The sequence below is a fragment of the Oncorhynchus tshawytscha genome, linkage group LG07 (assembly GCF_018296145.1).
Source record: "Oncorhynchus tshawytscha isolate Ot180627B linkage group LG07, Otsh_v2.0, whole genome shotgun sequence".
Classification (NCBI taxonomy): Eukaryota; Metazoa; Chordata; class Actinopteri; order Salmoniformes; family Salmonidae; genus Oncorhynchus; species Oncorhynchus tshawytscha.
The window spans coordinates 31,538,049-31,561,285 of NC_056435.1; the positions used below are offsets into that span (position 1 = coordinate 31,538,049).

At 44.6% G+C, this 23,237-nt stretch overlaps 1 protein-coding gene across 4 annotated transcripts in view; it reads left to right on the forward strand.

Annotated features, from left to right (window-relative positions):
• The first annotated feature begins 486 nt into the window (after window positions 1-486).
• Window positions 487-23,237, forward strand: part of LOC112254361 (semaphorin-3F) — a 100,799-nt gene continuing 78,048 nt past the window's right edge. For 2 of the 4 annotated variants that reach the window (XM_024426855.2, XM_024426857.2), the window contains exons 1-2: window positions 487-890; window positions 3,445-3,600. In XM_024426855.2, the coding sequence (XP_024282623.1) occupies window positions 3,483-3,600 (118 nt within the window). In that variant the 5' untranslated portion in view covers window positions 487-890; window positions 3,445-3,482. The remainder of the gene's footprint in view (window positions 891-3,444; window positions 3,601-23,237) is intronic. The other 2 variants (XM_024426854.2, XM_024426856.2) reach the window with 1 other exon arrangement.

Consider the following 23,237-nt stretch of genomic DNA (forward strand, 5'->3'; position numbering starts at 1 on the left):
TCATACAGACTAAGGCAGTATGCCCTGTGAGCAGGTAAGGTCTACACGTAGGCTATAACAATGTGTAGGCTAGTAGGGGTGGCAGGTAGCCTAGCGATTAAGAGCGTTGGGGTGCTGGTTAGAATCTCTGAGCTGGCTAGGTGATGTGCCCTTGAGTAAGGCACTTAACCCTAATTTTCTCCTGTCGCAATTGTAAGTGTTCACTGTAATTACAATAGACGTCGATAAGAGTTTATAATATAAGTTTAAGGTCATATACATTGGTAACCCACTATCAAAGCAAAAAGCCTTAAACGTATGTGTTTTTCATAATTGTGGAAGCAATCTGGTTTGAGGGCCACTGTTGTCCAGTTAGTCACCACAATACTCCGATATTTTCTAAAAGCCTGCTCATCGAGATGCTGGAGGAATGGGCGGTGGCAGCTAAGGTACTTCCCGCCTAGTGGGTGTGTTTTACGCAAATGACCATTGCATCCACCTGCCAGCGCGTTTCCCCAGCAGTCAGGAGCGAATACACTTTCACCAGTAACACTGGCTGCATGTTTAGCCGAGTTTCAGACGAGGAATTCTTTAAATTGACAATTTTGAAGGAGCTGTCACATTGGACTTGTCACAACTTCTGGTCATTAAACTTACACGAGATTTACTTGGAGAGACGATATTTTCAGCTGCGCCTCATGAGCATTGGACCGGGCAGCGGTAAACACACCGGGCTCCAGGTGAATCTCTATAAGGACTCCTGCAACGGGGACACGGCACCCCGGATCTTATACATTTTAAACTTGGAGAATTGAGGCGACCGATTCCGTGGAATTCTGTTGGTTTCTTCGATGACTTGTAAGGTTGGACTTGGACTCAAAGTTATTTGTGTAGAGTAAAGTGACAATCAGGTATGCCTAATTATTTATAACGTTAATTATTTGCATTCAAACAGCCTGCAATTGGCTCACACAGCACCGTCATTTATCATTTACTTTATATTATCGTGAGAGGTATACCTATGCTGTTTACTTTACTGGTGTGTTACATGGGACATTTGGTTACCTCAAAATAACTGTGATAAAATGGTTTTAATAAGTTCTGTACTGGCATTGTAACCCTTAAACATGTTAATTCGATTAGGCTTAATTAGCCTTGTGAAAACCATCATGAGGCTATTTCAATTATAACAATGAACTTTAGCATTTGAAAGTGTGACAGTAATATTTGGACACGTAGACTTTGTTATAAACATCGAACTAAATATTATATTTCATGTGAGTGAGTTTTAACGTGCTTTAAATTAGTATTTAGATTTTATTATATGCACGCTTGCAAGTTGCGCATGAACTCCTACCAGGTTCAGATTGTTTACAGCATTAAAATCAGAAAAATGTATAGCTTTATCTCTCGCAGTCCAACACCGATAGTGTTGATGTGAAATTGGGGAAATATTTCTCGATATAATTCAATTCAATTGCCAGACTACTTATTCATAGCCTATTGCTTTGTTCGCACTGGAATTTGACAGCTGAAGTGTTTTCAAAATAGCATAACAATTAAAAATGGTTCAAAGTGGTTTTGTAATACACTAGGTGTTTTCTTTTTAGAATAAAAATACGGACGGGATGGATTTAGTAATCCACAAAGTGTATTTTGCTGCTGGTAAAAGCGCACAAATCATTAACAGCGCACACATGTCTCTAGGAAAAGCAATGCAGTATTTAGCCTACCCACGCCTGAAAGGGAAAAATAGCTAATTACCAAATAATTGGGAACATGAACAAATGTAGGCTACTCTTGGAATACGATCCCCTATAGACCGCTGAATTTACAAGCGCGGCTGGACCAAGCAGGGAGGGTGATTGGCTGAAAGCGCGTTTTAATAGTGGTCTTTACCACCCTGCGCTTGTAAATCATGCTCAACATGTCGATTGTCTTGACTCACAATATAGCAATAAGTTAAGTTTGGCTGTCTAAAACACATGCAGGAACTGCGAAAAGACAATTGGTCAACACTCACCTTTTATAGGAATGGTCTTGATAAGTAATAAACGAGGTACCGTTCAAAATGCCAGTGAACCGATGGCGTGGGGGATACGTTGCCTTAATGTAGATGTCATGTTTATTATACATGGTTGATCCTTTGATTAGAACTATGTCAAGGCTACTGACCTTGATTCCTGTATTTAGCGCCAAATATGTTTTACCGTGGCCCACGCTATTACACTGCAACTACACTTCTTGCACTTTCTTCAAGAATGTTAAGATGAATACATTAGATTGACCTGTTTAGATAATCAAATCAAGTGGAAAGTCATGCCTTTGTGTGTGTGTGACAGTGTGTGTATGCGCCTGTATATGTGTGTTTGTGTCTGCCTATATGGTGTGTGTTGAAATGTAATTTGTAAATAGTCTGTTGTTTAATTTAATTGTGTAAATATATCTGTCCTTGACTTAGAATAAACAGCTCGCCAGTTAACAAATTGCCCATAAATAGCTGAGGTTTGCGCTGATGTTTATACTCGTAAATCCCCCCTAACCAACCCGTTTGGTTCGAGGATATATTTTGGACTGTAGGCTCTGGCTCCAGCTCTCCAGCAGTCTACATGTTGAGTTTGTGTTTGTGGTGGAAGTCTCCTTTAAAATGTGCCCTCTGGCAATCACATGCAGAGTGGTTAGATGGCCGTCAAGCCATGAAATAAGACCAATTTGTAGATTTGTTAAATAACGTTTCTAGGCAACCCTGTATACCCATAAAGAAGCATGCAGTATTCTGCTTACCCTTTATAACTTGAGTTTATTGCACATTCCTGTTTGATGTGGTTGGCTCCTTTACACAATTTAATTACAATGTTATATACAGTTTCAATCAACAGTCCCAAATGGTTCTGGCAAGACTGATTTTATTTATCTTCAGTACCATATTGTCCTTTGTAGAGATGAGATTACATCAGTGACCATTTGTCACACTGAATTGTGTGACAACAAGGTATATTGCGTGACGAAGACAAGGTAGAACCTTACATTAGGTGACTACAGCACATAATTACAGAGTAGTGCACAGGGTTGGTGGTCATGCAAGAGGATTGTGTTTGGTGGGACTAGGAGACAACAGCATCTTCTTGCACAAGAGGCAGGGAACAGTGGAGGAGGCATCATTGTGTCACACATACATAAAGGTCAAATATGACTCTTGCCAAATGGAATTGTATAGAAAACTAAAAGGCTGGATTCTCTACGTTCGAAAGGCATTAGGTCCCAATGGTCTGGTTATAATCCCTGAACATCAGTGATGTACTTCAGATGTTCACATCTTCAGATGTTCACATCTCTCACAAATAAGCTCTCATGAAGACCAATGTTTCGAGATCTACACTCAAGGTATGCTGTGTTATAATGTGTATGGCTTTTCGCAGCGGGAAGTTTTTAAATCTTTAATTGTTGACCTCTTCTTTCCTCCAGTGTTCTGCGATCGTTCTATTCCTGGAGGTTGGTTTACCATGCTGTTGGACAGTCTGTGGACGGTCCACATGCTCCTGGCCCTGGTTGTCGGGGCTCTGTGCAATCACAACATCATCGACCCTCATGCTGCACCCCGCGTCTTCATCTCCTTCAAAGGTAAGAGGCAAATGTCTCTGGTCTATTTCTCCCCCAAGCACATCCCTATCTGTTTAGTGTTTTGTGCTAGTGGTTTCTACGTGGTGTCTTGAGTTCATGCAGTGCTCTACTCTAATAGTTCGGTGTATCGTCTTTAAAATAATCGCCTCATTTGCTGTTTTCTGCTACTCTGAAATGTATGTGTGCACCCTTATGTGTGACTGATGAGTTGATGATCAGATAAATGGGACGATTCTGGCTTTGATAAGTGCTCTAGATTCCATAGGAAGAACTCAGACTCTCAGGTTACACTGCAGACCCGTCCCAGTGACCACTAACAAATCATGCAATGCTAATTTGCTTCCCCTCTTAAACATCCTGGCATGGTAATTCTCAGCAGCTGCTTCCACTTGACTGTATGTACGAATAATTAAAAACATAAACAAAGACAGAAAAAATGGTTCAAATTGAGGTTAACAAAGACAACAGTGTATTTTTGAGAAGCCTTTTGCGTCTGGTACAGAATGTTAGGTATAAGGTGTCCTTGAATCAACATGATTAGATTCTCTGATGTTTTTGAAATTGAAAAGGAACAATCTAAAAGTGAAATTGATGCATTAAAAAGACGCAGCATATTAGCATGTAATAATAACACTATCATGGTCATTATCAGATTGGGGGTCCCTCTACAGAACGACACATCTCAGGGCTTTGTTCATGCACTTCAGTGGTCATGTAGATGAGGTGGGGTAGGGAGGGAGCAGGTAGCGGGTATTACTGAGAGCAAATTGCCTGGTTCAGCCAAGCAGAGCGCTGTCTGTCCCTAAGGTCTGTCCCACTCTCAGATCTAGCTTGCGATTAGCAGCCGGAGCAGAGCTAAGGGACTGAGCAGTGCCCCTGTTTGCTTTGCCTTCCATTTCCCTGGGCTCTCTCCACGGCACCAGTTGACTTAATTAACTGGACAGGCACAGTTCACTACTAAAGGTTCTTTCCCTTTTTAATCAAGTCGGATTTTACATGTCACTGAGCACATATCCAGAGCTCAGAAATTCCTTCGTGTTTTATTCAAAATATTATTTACCCAGTTCTCTAGTTTAATATCTGCAAATATATTGCTTTTACTCAACTGTAGGTTGGTCTTTTCGTTTTTTCCGGTTCAATGCCTTTCTTAGAATGGATGACTTTTTATTCAAATCTTTTTCTCAGAAGTATGTAGTTGAAATTTTAGCCAGTTCTTTATTCACCTGCAAGACTCTAAAAGAGTCATTCATTTCTGTTAAACCAGCTTACTATAGCAGTATTGTTTAGCTGACGAGAAGACGGAGGAGTCCCTTGCTCTCTTGCTTACCTGTTTGTTTTTCTCCCCAGTCAACATGCATGTCACGGTCGACTCTGCTTTTCTCCAAAGCTCTGGAGAGAGCATTTTGCCTTTAAATATTGTGAAATGCACTTAATTGTTTTTCTAATCTCTTGGTAACATCACCTATATATCATAGTGTTTTAATACGTTGACTATAGGCCAGCAATTTAGGTTACTAGATTGTTGGCAACAAGTTTTAGATCCTCTTTATAGCACCCTTAGATGTTTTGGCTATGGGCTTTGGCACAGCATAAAGTTGATAATGATATATTTTTTGCTAGAATATACTCGTTATGAACGTGCCGTATAAAGGTGCTGTATCATATTAAACATATCTCTAATTAAAAACTTTAAGCTTACATCCCTCTCTTGGTTACCTGACGGTCCGTTCTCTCAATATTACAAAGTTGGCTGCCTGCCAAAAACTGATTAACTCTGTTTCTCCCAAGACGGTTTAAGGACCGTGACCTCTTACTCAAGAGGCCCTCACTTCCCCATTAAAACAGGTCGTACACATGTGGAGAGTAAATCAAGAACCTCTTAATTGTTTTTTTTTCTTTCCCCTTTATTTTGTGCTTCACTTAAATGTTTCCCCGGGGAACACCATGTATGATCCACAGTCTGGTCTACTGACTGAGTGTCCATTAAATTCAGATATGTTAGTTAGTATGTCTCAAGATATTCACTCTAATGCTTGATAGTTAGAAATGCTTATGTACTGCACATACAGTATGATTTGGAGCTAAATTATGTAACTGTTGATATGAACCACAGTGAGGAAGTGTAGCCATCAAAAGGATACTCCTCTGTAGCTAGCGAAAACATGAGGTAAGAGCCTTGGAAAAGTAGACTTTGGTCAGGCTTACAACTGTCTCCGGCCCTGCAGGATAACAGCCAGGGTGAAGGACTTTGATAGCCAGAGCTGTGAAGTCTGCTTCAGTTAGGAGAGCTTATAGGAATCTGTGTAATCAATACCGCACAGCTTGTTTAAATTGCCAACCTAACTTGGGCATAAAGAGAAGTGAGTCGCCATAGATAATCAATTGCACTCTATGGGTGTAGCTCAGACAAGACTGCTGTCTCCAGAAATCTCCAAGAAGGGAATGTCTCCTCCCGTCTTCGCACGTAAGTCAGAGGGCCTGGAAAGAAAATGGAAAAAACAGTGAATATGTTTTAGCCTTTCCCCAATGACCGTATTTTAAGGATCAAAGTTGAGTTCCGAGCCAGCGGGAATTCATAGGGAGTGAAATCTGCCGTAACTCTGTGTGCCTGAGCCAAAAAATAATATTCCTTTCTACGGAACTCGATGACCAACACAGTTCTATATTTATGTAATAAATGGAGTTAAAGGCATTATTCCAGATTGGGTTTATTGCCATGCAAAAGGATTGTGTGAGAGAATACAGGCCTCCAATGTGACAACTACTAAGTTATTGTTTACATGCAAGGCCCCTTGTAAATCCATTTAAAGATTACAACAGATTTATCTGTGTACTTTTACAGATTACTCATTCCGTATCACAGTTTGACAATAGCCATGGAGAATGACAAATCATTTGGATGAACAAATGCACTGCTAGGCATTGCTCCAGGGAAGTTTCTCCATTATGTTTTGGTATAGAATTCCCCTGCATCACAGATAAGTGTAACCTTACTATGTTGGCCCATATTCCCCCTCTGACACATTTCTGCTCATGCGTTACGGATCTAAATTCATGCTTATAGCTCTGCCTTTTGAGGTCTTAAACCACACGTGGACCCTGGCTACAGCTGTGCTGGTAAATACGTAGCTTACTATAACTGACTAAATGCTTATTGTACTCTTATAGAACGTCAGCTTTTGTTTAATGTTATTGTAAAAGGCACAGGGTCAAGAGCCACTACAGTTGTAAATAACATGACCATGGCTGTGAAGGTGACATAGCCCTCCCCTGCAATCGCCATCACTAGATACGTGCTGATAAGACCGTGGAGCACACTAGTGTGTATACTCGCATATAATTGGTTGTGTTTGATGTTGTGCTTTCTGTTTCTAGCTTCCTATTAACTGCTAGCGAGAAGTTATACATGCACCTTTACTCTCCCTTTCACCTTTTCCCTGACGGACTTAATGACATTTGAAACGGCTGTTCTCCAGTGTAGTCCCTGGAATTATGGACCATGGTGGGAATGCCGTGACATCACATTACTCCCCCATTGGCATACAGGACCAAATCCACTGGAAGGGGGTCCCTGTTACCACCGTGGTTGTGGTCGGGAACGCCAGCGGTAGGTGTCTCAGAGCAGGAGGAAGCTACACTGAATGATTGCCCCTGTCTTTCAATCAGTTGTCATCTGCATCCTCCACATCCATGCCGGGGTTAGCAGCAGACTCTATTTCGGGTGCTGTTGGGGTTAAAAACTCCCCTTCAGGGCTAAAAGCCCTGCACTCATGAATGGCAGTGCCCTTGAAGTACAGTATTAATGTATCTGTAATCTAAAGTGTTATTTGCCAGTGTTTTTCTGGGTTAACGCCTTAGAACCTGCACAACAACAGAGAAGGATTTAAAAACCATGAATAAAAAGCAGCTTAATACTGTTAGTACATGCCGTTTAGCAATAGTTGTTTTCCTTTAAAAAAATCTGAGTGCCAGTTCATCTTTCAGCTAATCCCCCAGTTGTGCCCTCTCACTGTCTCCACTAGTCAATGTTTAAAACATTACAACATTGATACAGAATACAGACAATAGCCCAAGTGTTCACTTAGGTTAGGAATACATTAGACCGAGTTGTCTCATCCTGAACTCCTGAGTATGTTTGTTTACATGCACACTAATAGTTTGATATTAAACTGATTCTTATTAAACTGATTATGGTAGTAGGTCGTAGACATAGAAAAAGTGTGATTCATCAAACAATCCTATGAGTGTCATACACACATGGAAACATGACTCTCTTGGGATATACTGTCCCTGTCCATACAGCCAGGCTTCTCAGTACATCGCGCAGTCAGGAATAAAGAAGTCTTCGGGAAGAATGGTGTGATTGTGATAACATACAGAAACTCAGTTCCTTTTGTTCATCACACCTAGAATACATCACAATCAAATGCCAACCATATTACCTCCAAAGAGAATTATCTTTGTTTATAGTCAGAGCCGTGTATATTCCCCCTCAAGCCGATACCATGACGGCCCTCAAAGAACTACACTGGACTTTATGCAAACTGGAAACCACATATCCTAAGGCAGCATTTATTGTATCTGGGGATTTTAACAAAGCAAATGTGAGGAAAACGCTACCGAAGTTCTACCAACACATTGGCTGTAGTACTCGCGCTGGGAAAACATTGGACCACTGCTACTTTTCGAAATTCTTACAAGGCTCTCCCCCGCCCTCCCATTGGCAAATCCGATCATGACTCTAGTTTGCTCATCCCTTCCTATAGGCAGAAACTCAAACAAGAAGTACCCATGCTAAGGTTCATTCAACGCTAGTCTGACCAATCCGAATTCATGCTTCAAGATTGTTTGATCACTCGGACTGGGATATGTTCCGGGTAGCCTCTGAGAATAACAGCAACAAATATATGGATACGGTGACTGAGTTCATCAGGAAGTGTATAGGAGATGTTGTACCCACTGTGACCTACCCAGACCAGAAACCGTGGATAGATGGCAGCATTCGTGCAAAACTGAAAGTGCAAACCACTGCATTTAACCATGGCATGGTGACTGGCAATATGGCTGAATATGAACAGTGTGGTTATTCTCTCTGTTAGGCTATCAAACAGGCAATACGTCAATACAGAGACAAAGTGGAGTCGCAATTCAATGTCTCAGACACAAGACATGTGTGGCAGACAATTACTCACTACAATGGGAAAACCAGCCACGTCGCGGACACCAACGTCTTGCTTCCGGACTAGCCAAACACCTTCTTTGCCCGCTTTGACGATAACACAGTGCCACCAATGCGGCCCGTTATCAAAGACTGTGGGCTCTCCTTCTCCGTGGCTTAACATGAGTAGGACATTTAAGCGTGTTAACCCTCGCAATGCTGCCGGCCCAGATGGCATCCATACCCGCATCCTCAGAGCATGCGAAGACCAGATGGCTGTAGTGTTTACGGACATATTCAATCTCTTCCTATCCCAGTCTGCTGTCCCCACTTTCTTCAAGATGTCCACCATTGTTCCTGTACCCAAGAAAGCAAAGGTAACTGAACTAAATGACTATCACCCCGTAGCACTCACTTCTGTCATGAAGTGCTTTTAGAGGCTAGTTAAAGATCATTACACCTCTACTTTACCTGACACCCTAGACCCACTTCAATTTGCTTACCGCCCCAATAGATCCACAGACGATGCAATTGCCATCGCACTGCAGACCGCTCTTTCCCATCTGGACAAGATGAATACCTATGTAAGAATGCTGTTCATTGACTATAGCTCAGCATTCAACACCATACTATCCTCCAAACTCATCATTAAGCTCGGGGCCCTGTGTCTGAACCCCGCTCTGTGCAACTGGATCCTGGACTTCATGACAGGCCTCCCCCAGGTGGGTGAAGGTAGGAATCAACACTTCCACTTCGCTGATTCTCAACACAGGGGCCCCACAAGGGTGCGTTCTCAGCCCCCTCCTGTATTGTCCACCCATGACTGCGTGGCCAATCACACCTCCAACTCAATCATTAAGTTTACAGACAACCCAAAAGTAGTAGGCCTGATTACCAACAATGATGAGACAGCCTACAGGGAGGAGGTGAGGGCCCTGGGAAAGTGGTACCATGAAAATAACCTCTCACTCAATGTCAATAAAACAAAATCAAGGAGCTGATTGTGGACTTCAGGAAACAGCAGAGGGAGCACGGCCCTTTCCGGGATCGCAGTGGAGAAGGTGGAAAGCTTCAAGTTCCTCGACGCGCACATCACTGACAATCTGAAATGGTCCACCCACACAGACATGGTGTGGTGAAGAAGGTGCAAAAGTGCCTCCTCCACGTCAGGAGGTTGAATTTTTTTGGGGCTTGGCCCCTAAAATCCTCACAAACTTTTATATATGCACAATTTAGAGCATCCTGTCGGGCTGTATCGCCGCCTGGTATGGCAACTGCACCGCCCGCAACTGCAGGGCTCTCCAGGGGGTGGTGTATCACCGGGGGCAACCTACCTGCACTCCAGGACACCTATAGCACAAGATTGTCACAGGAAGGCCAGGAAGATCATCAAGGACATCAACCACCCATAATGTGGTTTCCATATGAAGATCATTAATAAAGGGACAATTGGCTGTGTGTATGAGGCTATTAGCTCTATGACAGTTTCCATGGCTGTCTCTCCAACCTGCCCTGATTTTCATGGCACCTCAAGCGTACACATTTAGACACACCTTTACACCGAATACCTAGCTCATAACACTCCTATGGACCACAAGACGTGTTGAATCTATGAAACCAAACCGCTGTCATCTGACACAGATGAAAATGTTTGGCTATGTTTTCTAATTACAGTTAGCAGGCCAGTGGTGGAGAGGTAATTACTGACAAAGCATTAAAAAATATATATTACATTGGCCCTGGCCCAGACCTCAGTTTCTCCCCATAGCAGCTATATTTAGTGAGAAATGCTGTGCTCCGCTAAGTGTCAGGCACATAGCGCTCATCTGTAATATAGTTGTTAACCAGAGACAGATGAAGGCCAGTGGATATGTGGAAACACTGCCTGGTCGTGCCTTTCTCTCTGGGTGTTGTATTCATGATACACGTGTCAAGTGTGTCACTTCTGTCAGGCAAGCAAGTCTCACTCTGTCAGATGCATATTGTTTGTGTACAAAATTGTGTGTGTGTGTGTGTGTGTGTGTGCGCGCATGAGAGACAGAGAGAGAGAGATTGTTGAAGCTCTATGCTGTGAGGTCCGTAGATTGAGCTCTTGTGTTCCAAAACCAGTTTTGATCCTCCACTTTGGTCCACATGATAGGAGGGGGTGATGGGGAGCGGAAGGGAGTGGAAGGGAAGAGATGGGAGGGGAAGTGAGGGTGGGGGGTAGTGGAAGGGAGGTGACAGAGATGGCCGCCTCGCTTCGCGTTCCTAGGAAACTATGCAGTTTTTTTGTTTTTTTACGTGTTATTTCTTACATTAGTACCCCAGGTCATCTTAGGTTTCATTACATACAGTCGAGAAGAACTACTGAATATAAGATCAGCTTCAACTCACCATCAGTACGACCAAGAATATGTTTTTCGCGACGCGGATCCTGTGTTCTGCCTTACAAACAGGACAACGGAACGGATCCCATGCAGCGACCCAAAAAAACGACTCCGAAAAAGAGGGAAACGAGGCGGTCTTCTGGTCAGACTCCGGAGACGGGCACACCGTGTACCACTCCCTAGCATTCTTCTTGCCAATGTCCAGTCTCTTGACAACAAGGTTGATGAAATCCGAGCAAGGGTAGCATTCCAGAGGGACATCAGAGACTGTAACGTTCTTTGCTTCACGGAAACATGGCTCACTGGAGAGACGCTATCCGAGGCGGTGCAGCCAACGGGTTTCTCCACGCATCGCGCCGACAGAAACAAACATCTTTCTGGTAAGAAGAGGGGCGGGGGCGTATGCCTTATGGCTAACGTGACATGGTGTGATGAAAGAAACATACAGGAACTCAAATCCTTCTGTTCACCTGATTTAGAATTCCTCACAATCAAATGTAGACCGCATTATCTACCAAGAGAACTCTCTTTGATTATAATCACAGCCGTATATATCCCCCCCCAAGCAGACACATCGATGGCTCTGAACAAACTTTATTTAACTCTTTGCAAACTGGAAACCATTTATCCGGAGGCTGCATTCATTGTAGCTGGGGATTTTAACAAGGCTAATCTGAAAACAAGACTCCCTAAATTTTATCAGCATATCGATTGCGCAACCAGGGGTGGAAAGACCTTGGATCATTGTTACTCTAACTTCCGCGACGCATATAAGGCCCTGCCCCGCCCCCCTTTCGGAAAAGCTGACCATGACTCCATTTTGTTGATCCCTGCCTACAGACAGAAACTAAAACAAGAAGCTCCCACGCTGAGGTCTGTCCAACGCTGGTCCGACCAAGCTGACTCCACACTCCAAGACTGCTTCCATCTCGTGGGCTGGGAGATGTTTCGTATTGCGTCAGATAACAATATTGACGAATACGCTGATTCGGTGTGCGAGTTCATTAGAACGTGCGTTGAAGATGTCGTTCCCATAGCAACGATTAAAACATTCCCTAACCAGAAACCGTGGATTGATGTCTCGCGTGAAACTAACCACTGCTTTTAATGACTGGTAACATGAAATACAAACAGTGCAGCTATTCCCTCCGCAAGGCTATCAAACAAGCTAAGCGTCAGTACAGAGACAAAGTAGAATCTCAATTCAACGGCTCAGACACAAGAGGCATGTGGCAGGGTCTACAGTCAATCATGGACTACAGGAAGAAATCCAGACCAGTCACGGACCAGGATGTCTTGCTCCCAGGCAGACTAAATAACTTTTTTGCCCGCTTTGAGGACAATACAGTGCCACTGACACGGCCTGCAACGAAAACATGCGGTCTCTCCTTCACTGCAGCCGAGGTGAGTAAGACATTTAAACGTGTTAACCCTCGCAAGGCTGCAGGCCCAGACGGCATCCCCAGCCGCGCCCTCAGAGCATGCGCAGACCAGCTGGCCGGTGTGTTTACGGACATATTCAATCAATCCCTATACCAGTCTGCTGTTCCCACATGCTTCAAAAGGGCCACCATTGTTCCTGTTCCCAAGAAAGCTAAGGTAACTGAGCTAAACGACTACCGCCCCGTAGCACTCACTTCCGTCATCATGAAGTGCTTTGAGAGACTAGTCAAGGACCATATCACCTCCACCCTACCTGACACCCTAGACCCAATCCAATTTGCTTACCGCCCAAATAGGTCCACAGACGATGCAATCTCAACCACACTGCACACTGCCCTAACCCATCTGGACAAGAGTAATACCTATGTGAGAATGCTGTTCATTGACTACAGCTCGGCATTCAACACCATAGTACCCTCCAAGCTCGTCATCAAGCTCGAGACCCTGGGTCTCGACCCCGCCCTGTGCAACTGGGTACTGGACTTCCTGACGGGCCGCCCCCAGGTGGTGAGGGTAGGCAACATCTCCTCCCCGCTGATCCTCAACACTGGGGCCCCACAAGGGTGCGTTCTGAGCCCTCTCCTGTACTCCCTGTTCACCCACGACTGTGTGGCCACGCACGCCTCCAACTCAATCATCAAGTTTGCGGATGACACAACAGTGGTAGGCTTGATTACCAACAACGACGAGACGGCCTACAGGGAGGAGGTGAGGGCCCTCGGAGTGTGGTGTCAGGAAAATAACGTCACACTCAACGTCAACAAAACTAAGGAGATGATTGTGGACTTCAGGAAACAGCAGAGGGAACACCCCCCTATCCACATCGATGGAAAAGTAGTGGAGAGGGTAGCAAGTTTTAAGTTACTCGGCATACACATCACAGACAAACTGAATTGGTCCACTCACACAGACAGCATCGTGAAGAAGGCGCAGCAGCGCCTCTTCAACCTCAGGAGGCTGAAGAAATTCGGCTTGTCACCAAAAGCACTCACAAACTTCTACAGATGCACAATCGAGAGCATCCTGGCGGGCTGTATCACCGCCTGGTACGGCAACTGCTCCGCCCACAACCGTAAGGCTCTCCAGAGGGTAGTGAGGTCTGCACAACGCATCACCGGGGGCAAACTACCTGCCCTCCAGGACACCTACACCACCCGATGTTACAGGAAGGCCATAAAGATCATCAAGGACATCAACCACCCGAGCCACTGCCTGTTCACCCCGCTATCATCCAGAAGGCGAGGTCAGTACAGGTGCATCAAAGCTGGGACCGAGAGACTGAAAAACAGCTTCTATCTCAAGGCCATCAGACTGTTAAACAGCCACCACTAACATTGAGTGGCTGCTGCCAACACACTGACACTGACTCAACTCCAGCCACTTTAATAATGGGAATTGATGGGAAATGATGTAAATATATCACTAGCCACTTTAAACAATGCTACCTTATATAATGTTACATACCCTACATTATTTATCTCATATGTATACATATATACTGTACTCTATATCATCTACTGCATCTTTAAGTAATACATGTATCACTAGCCACTTTAACTATGCCACTTTGTTTACATACTCATCTCATATGTATATACTGTACTCAATACCATCTACTGTATCTTGCCTATGCTGCTCTGTACCATCACTCATTCATATATCCTTATGTACATATTCTTTATCCCCTTACACTGTGTATAAGACAGTAGTTTTGGAATTGTTAGTTAGATTACTTGTTGGTTATTACTGCATTGTCGGAACTAGAAGCACAAGCATTTCGCTACACTCGCATTAACATCTGCTAACCATGTGTATGTGACAAATAAAATTTGATTTGATTTGTAAGGGGTGAAGGGGAGGGTAGCATGAGTCCCCCCCACTTAGTGAGTGGTTGGCTGGCATACCAACAGTATAGCTCCATGGATTAGTAATTAACCAAAACTATTTGTAAATCTGTTTACACAGTGTGAGAGCACTAAAGGCAGAGCTGTGTTTCCTACTTGACAGGATTAGTCATGTAGAAAGCTGCCTTCATCTTACACCTACCCCTACCCCTACCCCTCACCCTTACCCCCCCACCTCACCACCACATCCCCTCACCCTTACCCCCTCACTCTCACCCACATCAGGTGGTGTGTTAGAGGGGTTTGTGATCCCAGAAGGGTCACACATGGGGGAGTGGTTCTGCACATACTGTCCTAAATTCAGTTGTAATATTGTCTCACATCTTCATGTGTTGGTCAGTAAAGGCACACTGTAGGTTTTATGACAGCCCATGAATTGAGGTCATTGTAGTGATGGGTTATAGAATTGCTGTTACAGAATCTTGCCAGTTGGCACTTGAGTCTGCAGAAAGCTTACAGTACAGTACCTAAGGCCATGTGGCCATTTTTTTTTTTTTTTAATTAACCTCTATCTAAGCAGGGAGTCATGCTGAGACCACGTTTTTATGCCATACTGAGACCACAGCCATGAAGTCTTTAAGAGAATATGTATCAAAAACCACTTGGGTGGTCCTCATTTTTTATGCTGATAAAGGGTTGGGGCTTCTCTCTGGAATCTATTGGGGTTAAATAAGAGTTAGTAGCATTGCTCAGTGTGTGCACATCTGGGCCCAGTTGCTGAAAGATAGATGTTGATAAAGTCTGTGCTTTCATGCTTTCATGAGGGATCTGTTGTGTGGTAGTGCGTGTGTGCGGAGTGCATATGTGTGTGTGTCATTAAGTGTGTAAACAGATTCTGTGGAGGAACAGGAGACACAGGCAGGTCCAATCCCCACTGTGCTCGGCAGGGACCCTAAGTGCAGCAGGCGGATTATTCTGGGGAGGGAAACTGAAGGTGACAGTGTGTCATCTAAACATAGCCCTCCCCATCTCAGCCGCTCAGTTTCCTGGTGCAGAGCCCTCTCTCCTTCTCCCACTCCCTCTTCTACTCCCACTCCCTCTCCCACTCCCTCGCTCCTTCTCCCACAACCTCTCTCCTACTCCCACTCCCTCTCTCCTACTCCCACTCCCTCTTTTCTCCCACTCCCTCTCCTACTCCCACTCCCTCTCCTACTCCCACTCCCTCGCTCCTTCTCCCACAACCTCTCTCCTACTCCCACTCCCTCTCTCGTATTCCCACTCCCTCTCTCCTACTCCCACTCCCTCTCTCCTATTTCCACTCCCTCTCTTCTTCTCAAACTCCCTCCCCCCTTTCTCTCACTCCTTCTTTCTTCCTTCTCTCTTCAATTAACAAGGGAATGGCAGTAAATGCAAAGGGAGTGGAGTGTTTGGGATTCCTGGAGTGGCAGTGGTGATCTCTTTTAGCACACACAGGAACAGAGCTGCTGGCGTGTGCGAGTGTGTGTGCGCGCGTGTGTGCGTGTGTGTGTGTGTGTGTGGTGTTCCTATACTGCTCCAACTTTCACCTGTGGACATCCTCGCTGGACTCGGGTTCCTGATTCTTTTAGAGCCTAGTCTTCATTGAAACTGAGATCGTCCCAAAAAGACTTCTGTTTCGCAGCCATGTTTTTGCATCTGTTGCTCCCTCGCCATGCTGCAAAATCCAAATCATCCAGACACTATGAATAACTGAACACCGCAGACCAGCGGGGCCTGTACACATTTGTTTTTATATTGATATTGTGAAGGTTACACTGAACCTCTTACAGAGAACGTGTGCAGACATTTCCAGTCTACAAGCAAATTGGTAAGGAATGACATTTAGTGAACTACATGCAGCTACAGTTACAGATGGCTTGTACAGTGCCTTGCAAAAGTATTCATCCCCCTTGGCGTTTTTCCTATTTTGATGCATTACAACTTGTAATTTAAAAATATTTTGGGGGGGATTTCATGTAATACACATACACAAAATAGTCCCAAATAACTTCAAAAATTCAAAACAGAAAAGTGGTGTGTGCATATGTATTCACCCTCTTTGCTATGAGGCCCCTAAATAAGATATGGTGCAACCAATTACCTTCAGAAGTCACCTAATTGTTAAATAAAGTCCACCTGTGTGCAATCTAAGTGTCACATGATCTGTCACATAATCTCAGTATATATACACGTGTCCTGAAAGGCCCCAGAGTCTGCAACACCACTAAGCAAGTGGCACCACCAAGCAAGCGGCACCATGAAGACCAAGGAGCTCTCCAAACAGGTCAGGGACAAAGTTGTGGAGAAGTACAGATCAGGGTTGGGTTATAAAAAAAATATCAGAAACTTTGAACATCTCACGGAGCACAATTAAATCCATTATACATTTTTTTTAAAGAATATGGCACCACAACAAACCTGCCAAGAGAGGGCCGCACACCAAAATCCACAGACCAGGCAAGGAGGGCATTAATCAGAGAGGCAACAAAGAGACCAAAGATAACCCTGAAGGAGCTGCAAAACTCCACAGCGGACATTGGTGTATCTGTCCATAGAACCACTTTGAGCCATACACTCCACTGAGATGGGCTTTATGGAAGAGTGGCCAGAAAAAAACATTGCTTAAAGAAAGAAATAAGCAAACATGCTTGGTGTTCGCCAAAAGGCTTGTGGGAGACTCCCCAAACATATGGAAGAAGGTACTCTGGTCAGATGAGACTAACATTTAGATTTTTGTCCATCAAGGAAAACGCTATGTCTGGCGCAAACCCAACACCTCTTTCACCCCGAGAACACCATCCCCACAATGAAGCATGGTGGTGGCAGCATCATGCTGTGGGGATGTTTTACATTGGCAGGGACTGGGAAACTGGTCAGAATTGAAGAAAGGATGAATGATTCTAAATACAGTGAAATTCTTGAGGGAAACCTGTTTCAGTCTTCTAGAGATTTGAGACTGGGACGGAGGTTCACCTTCCAAATGACCATAAGCATACTGTTAAAGCAACACTCAAGTGGTTTAATGGGAAACATTTAAATGTCTTGGAATGGCCTAGTCAAAGCCCAGACCTCAATCCAATTGAGAATCTTTGGTATGACTTAAAGATTGCTGTACACCAGCAGAACCCATCCAACTTGAAGGAGCTGGAGCAGTTTTGCCTTGAAGAATAGGCAAAATTCCCAGTGGCTAGATGGTTCAACCGGAGCAGTGAAACTAAAATGTTTCCCTCACCTGCAGGGTTTTACCCTTCAAGGTGACTCTTTTCTAGGTGGCACAATTGGCACATCCTGTGGGATTTGGTGGCTTTTCTCACCAGTCAAGACAGAGCATTAGTGCTTACTGGATAAACAGGTCTAGAATCCTGCCTGGCTTTGTCCTTTTGTACCCGGCACTCTCTGCTCTCAGTTTGAGACCTGAACCACAGTGTATTCTTAGATGTAGTACTAAGCCTGTGGAAGATACGATTAAGGTGTCAGTGAGAATGATAGTCCAGATGGATTAGATGCCTAATAATTAGTTACGTGTGCATGCATGGATGTATCCTCCCTAAACCTGAGCTGAGGCTGGAAGGCTACCTGAAAACAGAACCCTGGTGAAAGTGAGAGTATTATAACAGGACCAACTTAAAATGCTCTGATTTACTGGAGTGGTGGGAAAAAGAGAGAATGAGGGAGGGAGAGACAGAGAGAGAGCGAGAACCTGAATGCAGTGACCCACGCAGTGATCAAGTGCAGTTTGACTGAGCCATGACCTTGACAGGCTTCTTTGTCTTGTCATTTGGATACAGGGAGAACACAGCACCAGTGCTATTCTCGGTACCACAATGGCTCATGACAGCAGCACTTGGAAAAGTGTCTTTTAAGATACGAGGTGAACATGCCTGTAGAGTTGGGGATGGGTGGTTGTACAGTACATTCATGTAGTTTTAATCTTGTTTTGTCCTCCATCTGTTTAAGGAAATCTCTCTCAGGGTGTCAGGGTGGGAACAAGATGGTTGTGATGGCTCCTGTATTTCATGGTAGCTACTGTTGTTTAGTAATTGGCTAAATCTCAAACTTGTCTCTCTCTCTCTCAGCAGTATGGGGAGCACGTTGAGGCACAACAACCATCCTCTGAAAATGTGTCCAGCTGGATAATCTATTTATTTAGTTGATGTTTGTTGGTATATCTCAGGAGTTATGCCACGTAACATGGGGTATGGACTTAACCCATACCCTATTTGTCTTAAACAGATAGACAGTAGCACTCTTACATGCATTCATGTACACAGCTCCTTTCTCCCAAGAGGTGAGCTATGTGGGAATTCCTCCGAAAGTTTGTGCCAGCAGGCCTTACTCTGACTGAGGAGGTCAAGGGCGCTCTTCCCCTCTGATCATTCCGCCCAACCATCATTTCTCACCCTTCTGTCAGTCGGAGATTCTGTTACCGTAGTCTCTCTCTCTCTGGGCTGACACTGGGAACACCATGCAGTCACCAAGCTGAGTTATGAGAGTGGGCGAGTAAAGTTTAGACCTGAACCAAATGGGCTCAACTGAGTTGGACCTCAGGAAGAAAAGGTCATATAAGTTGGCCATAGTACGATGTTGCAAACCAACTATTTAAAAAAGAAGACTCCATGCACCATGTCTGAACGTACAGTTCTGGGCATTAAAACATTCTGTTTTATCAAAATGCTAGCTACATCGTTAACTTCAGGTCATTTTACATAAAGTACACCAACTAAGTGTTTTCCAATGCATGCAACAGATATAGACAACAAGCTGGAATAATATGGATAATATAACAATATCATTTCCAGAGGTACACCTCTAAACGTCAAGTACATTTTCATTTTTTCTGACTTAGATTAAATTACCATCACCATTTCACCCACTCTCTCTCGGTTCCCTTTATGACTGTCAAGTCCCCCCACTCCACCTCTTCAACTGGTCAGCTGTAGTCATATCCCCCGTTTGGAACAGGGGAAACTAAGCCCTTAGGAAGGCACAATGTATGGGAAGTGGCCCCAAAGAGCACTCAGGCGTAATAGGATGCATGTTGCTTTGATGCTTTTGTGGTGGGGCGTTTTGAAATGCTGATTTCTACTTTTCCCTTTGCTGCCTCTTGCATGTTGGTGGAGTAGGTAGGTGTTGATTGTTATGTGAGGAGATGGACTCGCATCCACATCAATTGAGGCCATGCCAGGGCAGCTTTTACCCCCTCTGGTTTTGTTTGTGGCTCATCTTTTCAAGCCCCCCCCCCCCTCCTTGGTGGTGCCTCCTCTCCATTGGTGAGGGAGTGAAAGGGGGGACCCCGGCATGCATTCCCCTTGTTGTTGTTGTTGTTATGTGTCGCCCACACACTCTTCCCCCTGTGAAGGTCCCGCAGGCCTCTCAAGCCACAGGGGCGTTTGTATAGGTCTGCCTCCCATTCACAGAAGTTCATTCACATTCTGGGAGACCTGGGGGTGGGTGTCAAACTGGCATCAGGCCTTTTTGTCAATGAATGCCCCGCACCGCATCCCACAGGCCTCTCTCTGTGCTGCATGTACTCTATAGGTCGGCCCCAGAGAGGATCGCTTTGGAGATGCAAAGGGACGACAGCTGCTTTGAATATGGGTGAAAAATGAAGTCCTTGGGTGGACATGGGGGTGCTTGGATGGAGTCAGAGGAGCTGGGAGGATTGTTCACTCTCTCTCCTCTGGCTGGCCTATCGCCATGTCGACATGAGCCCGGTGTTGTAATCGGAAATATCTGTGGATATTATGGGTGTGGAGAGAAAAGAGAATGTTTTTTTAAATGCCTTGGTGAATGCTATGACATAATACTCCACTTAACCCTGGGAGATTTCATTCATCTGATTTAATTTCTATTTGTTCCAGCTCTGGAGTTCTCTTATTCTCTTACCCCCCTCAGGTGCACCCCAAACCTGAGCTCATCAATGGCTTCCCATTGTTTTACAAATCTAGAAGGGGGGGGGTTACAATGTTAAGTCTCTGTTTGACTTATTAACTTGGCCGCTTGTTTCGCCCGCTTCCTCTCTGAATGGGGGTTAATGAATACTTTATTGCTACTTTACTGTGTGTATCTCAGTGAGCGTATTTAATCCACCCCCCCCCCCAGAGACGTCCCATGGCGTTTCCCAGAGTATCACGACAGCCTCTTTTGCATTTCCTTTCTGTGGGAAGACAAACGAACCCAGAGTCTGAGAAAAACCACTCACTCATACACTCCGAGGGAGGGAGAGAGGGAGTAAGAGCAAAAGAGAGAGAGAGGCAGAGGATAGGATAGGATTACACTCTCCCACTCCTCCTCAGTTAGGCTCTCCATCGGTCCACAGACAATCTCTCTCTTGGGCTACAGCGTGGATCACATTTCATCCACAGTTGTTCTTTTCCACTTGCCCAGTTTTGGCATGTTTGTGCTGTGTCTTCCAGGACATGAATAGAGCGTAAGAGCAAAAGAACGGGGTGAAAGACGGAGAGACAAAAATTGTAGACTATCGGAGGAGGATAGGGATGGAGTGAGTGAGCTGTTTGGGGGCAGAGCGTTGGGATTTGGCTGCAGCCCTGTCTGTAACTGTACACTGTGGGCCGTGGCAGCATGCGGTCACTTCCCTGGAGTTGAGAGCTACTAGTGAGTAGTCAGGCAGGCGTCCATGTGTTTGTCACCATTGAGGTTTTATTTCTGCCTCCTTTCGTGCCCGTATGAACAAACTACTCAACCTCACGCTTTTTCACTGTTGGATGACAGATATCATCAGCCCCTTTGTAACGTTGCTTTTTACTCTGTGGACTAAGAAAAGATACAGCGCATAACTCTGTCGGCTTAGGGTAAATGACATGGCACGGCTGTGATGATGACAGTTGGCTATTTTAATCTATGTTATTAAGTAAATGCACCTCCTCATTTTCCGCTACGGGGGAGGAGGGTGTGTGTGACCATGCAGAGGAGGGTGCCAGCCAGGGAGGGTCTCCCTCTGGATGCACCTCTGTCCACCCCAGGACCCCTGAGCGAGCTATGTCTATTTAATGGGACCTGCCTTCTCAGCAGAAATCAGGCTGAGCTGAGCTATTGAAACAAACCAACCAACCCGGGGGAATGTTTAAGCGGTGGGCCAAAAGAGCAGCGGCAGATAAGCACCTCTTCCTGTTGTGTTAGACATGAAAGCAGCATTGAGTAAATGTAATTGATCGTAACTAATTAGCGGAGCGCAGATAAACGATGCCGAGCAGATGAGATGCAGTGGTTTTAATGACACACTGGAGGATAGAATGCACTGTGGAATTAACTCTTCAACATCCGTCCTGACACGGCTTCAAGCACAAGATGACGCTTGTGTGTGTGTGTGTGTGTGTGTGTGTGTGTGTGTGTGTGTGTGTGTGTGTGTGTGTGCATGAGTTTTTCTCATTGCTGGCCATGCTGGTGTATGGAAACCTATGCAGTTTAGATGATTCAATTGACAGATTTTTCCAGTCTCTAACATTTATACCCAAAAGCCTTTACAAAAAGGTTTTTGGTGGAAATAAATAGAAGAGGGTTTAATAGAGCTAGGGTTTATGTCCGCTCCAGGGAGAAGTAGTGACCTTGTTGGGCTAGTTTGGGTTGACTCTCTCTTCTCTCTTTACTCATCTTGGCTCCTGCTCTCTTTACTAATCAGCACTATACCAGGTTGGCTCTCTCTTCTCTCTTTACTCATCTTGGCTCCTGCTCTCTTTACTAATCAGCACTATACCAGGTTGACTCTCTCTTCTCTCTTTACTCATCTTGGATCCTGCTCTCTTTACTAATCAGCACTATACCAGGTTGACTCTCTCTCTTTACTCATCTTGGATCCTGCTCTCTTTACTAATCAGCACTATACAAGGATGATGTTGCCATGGTGAAAGCGAGAGAGGGTGTGGTTCTGTACTGACCAGACCTGTTCTACTGCTCCAACCCCATGCCAGTCCCTATAACAGCCACTCCTCTCCATGTCACACGTCAGCTGGCATTGCCAGGAAGGCCCATGCAGCACAGCTCTGGTTTTGTCTAGTAGCTGGAATAAATAATGGGCCTTCCTGAAAAGAGAATCTGGCAAGACTGCGAAATCTCCCAAACAACTCAGAAGTGACTTTATTATGGTTCCACTTGTAATGATTTCTGTGGTTTGATTTGGAACGAGAAAGTGTCTTGTGGGGGTTAAGCTGAGGCTTCAGTTTAGTGGTTTTAGTGTCATAGATGCATTACCAATGGGAGCCTTTTTAACACACCGTAATTAAATTTTAACAGCTACGAGGGACCTGTTAATTGGATTACCGTAGGACAGAGAGAGTAAATCAATACAAGATCATCATATTGCTCTCTGAGGCGTTCATGGCATCCTTTCAAATGAAGGTCCAGGAGATGTTTTGCCATTTGCTTTTGAGTTGTGTTACAATGAAGACTTTTTTATTGTCTCCAAAGGTATATTTTGTCAACCCCTTAGCTAAGTGTTTCTAGGTCAATAGTGAAACTGAGAGTTGGTTTTGGATCACTTGTTTAGTTTTTTTTCCACAGTCAGGCTTCTATCTCAGCTAAGCTGTCATTGTCCTCTGTTCAAAAGAACCCCAATTCTCCTTCTCAGTAACATTCTTAAGTTACCTGCCAATGGCTGCCATTTGAGATGGAGAGGAGACTCACGTCCATCAGTGAAAGACGAAATGCGGTACGCAACTGCCTGACATATTTCCTGTCATGGAGTTTCATCTCCTACTTCCCTGTATCAAACACAAAAACGGTTGCCAGCAAGATATTTTCATGCCAGATATTTCCACATTTGATTAACATCATGTTGATCTGCATCAG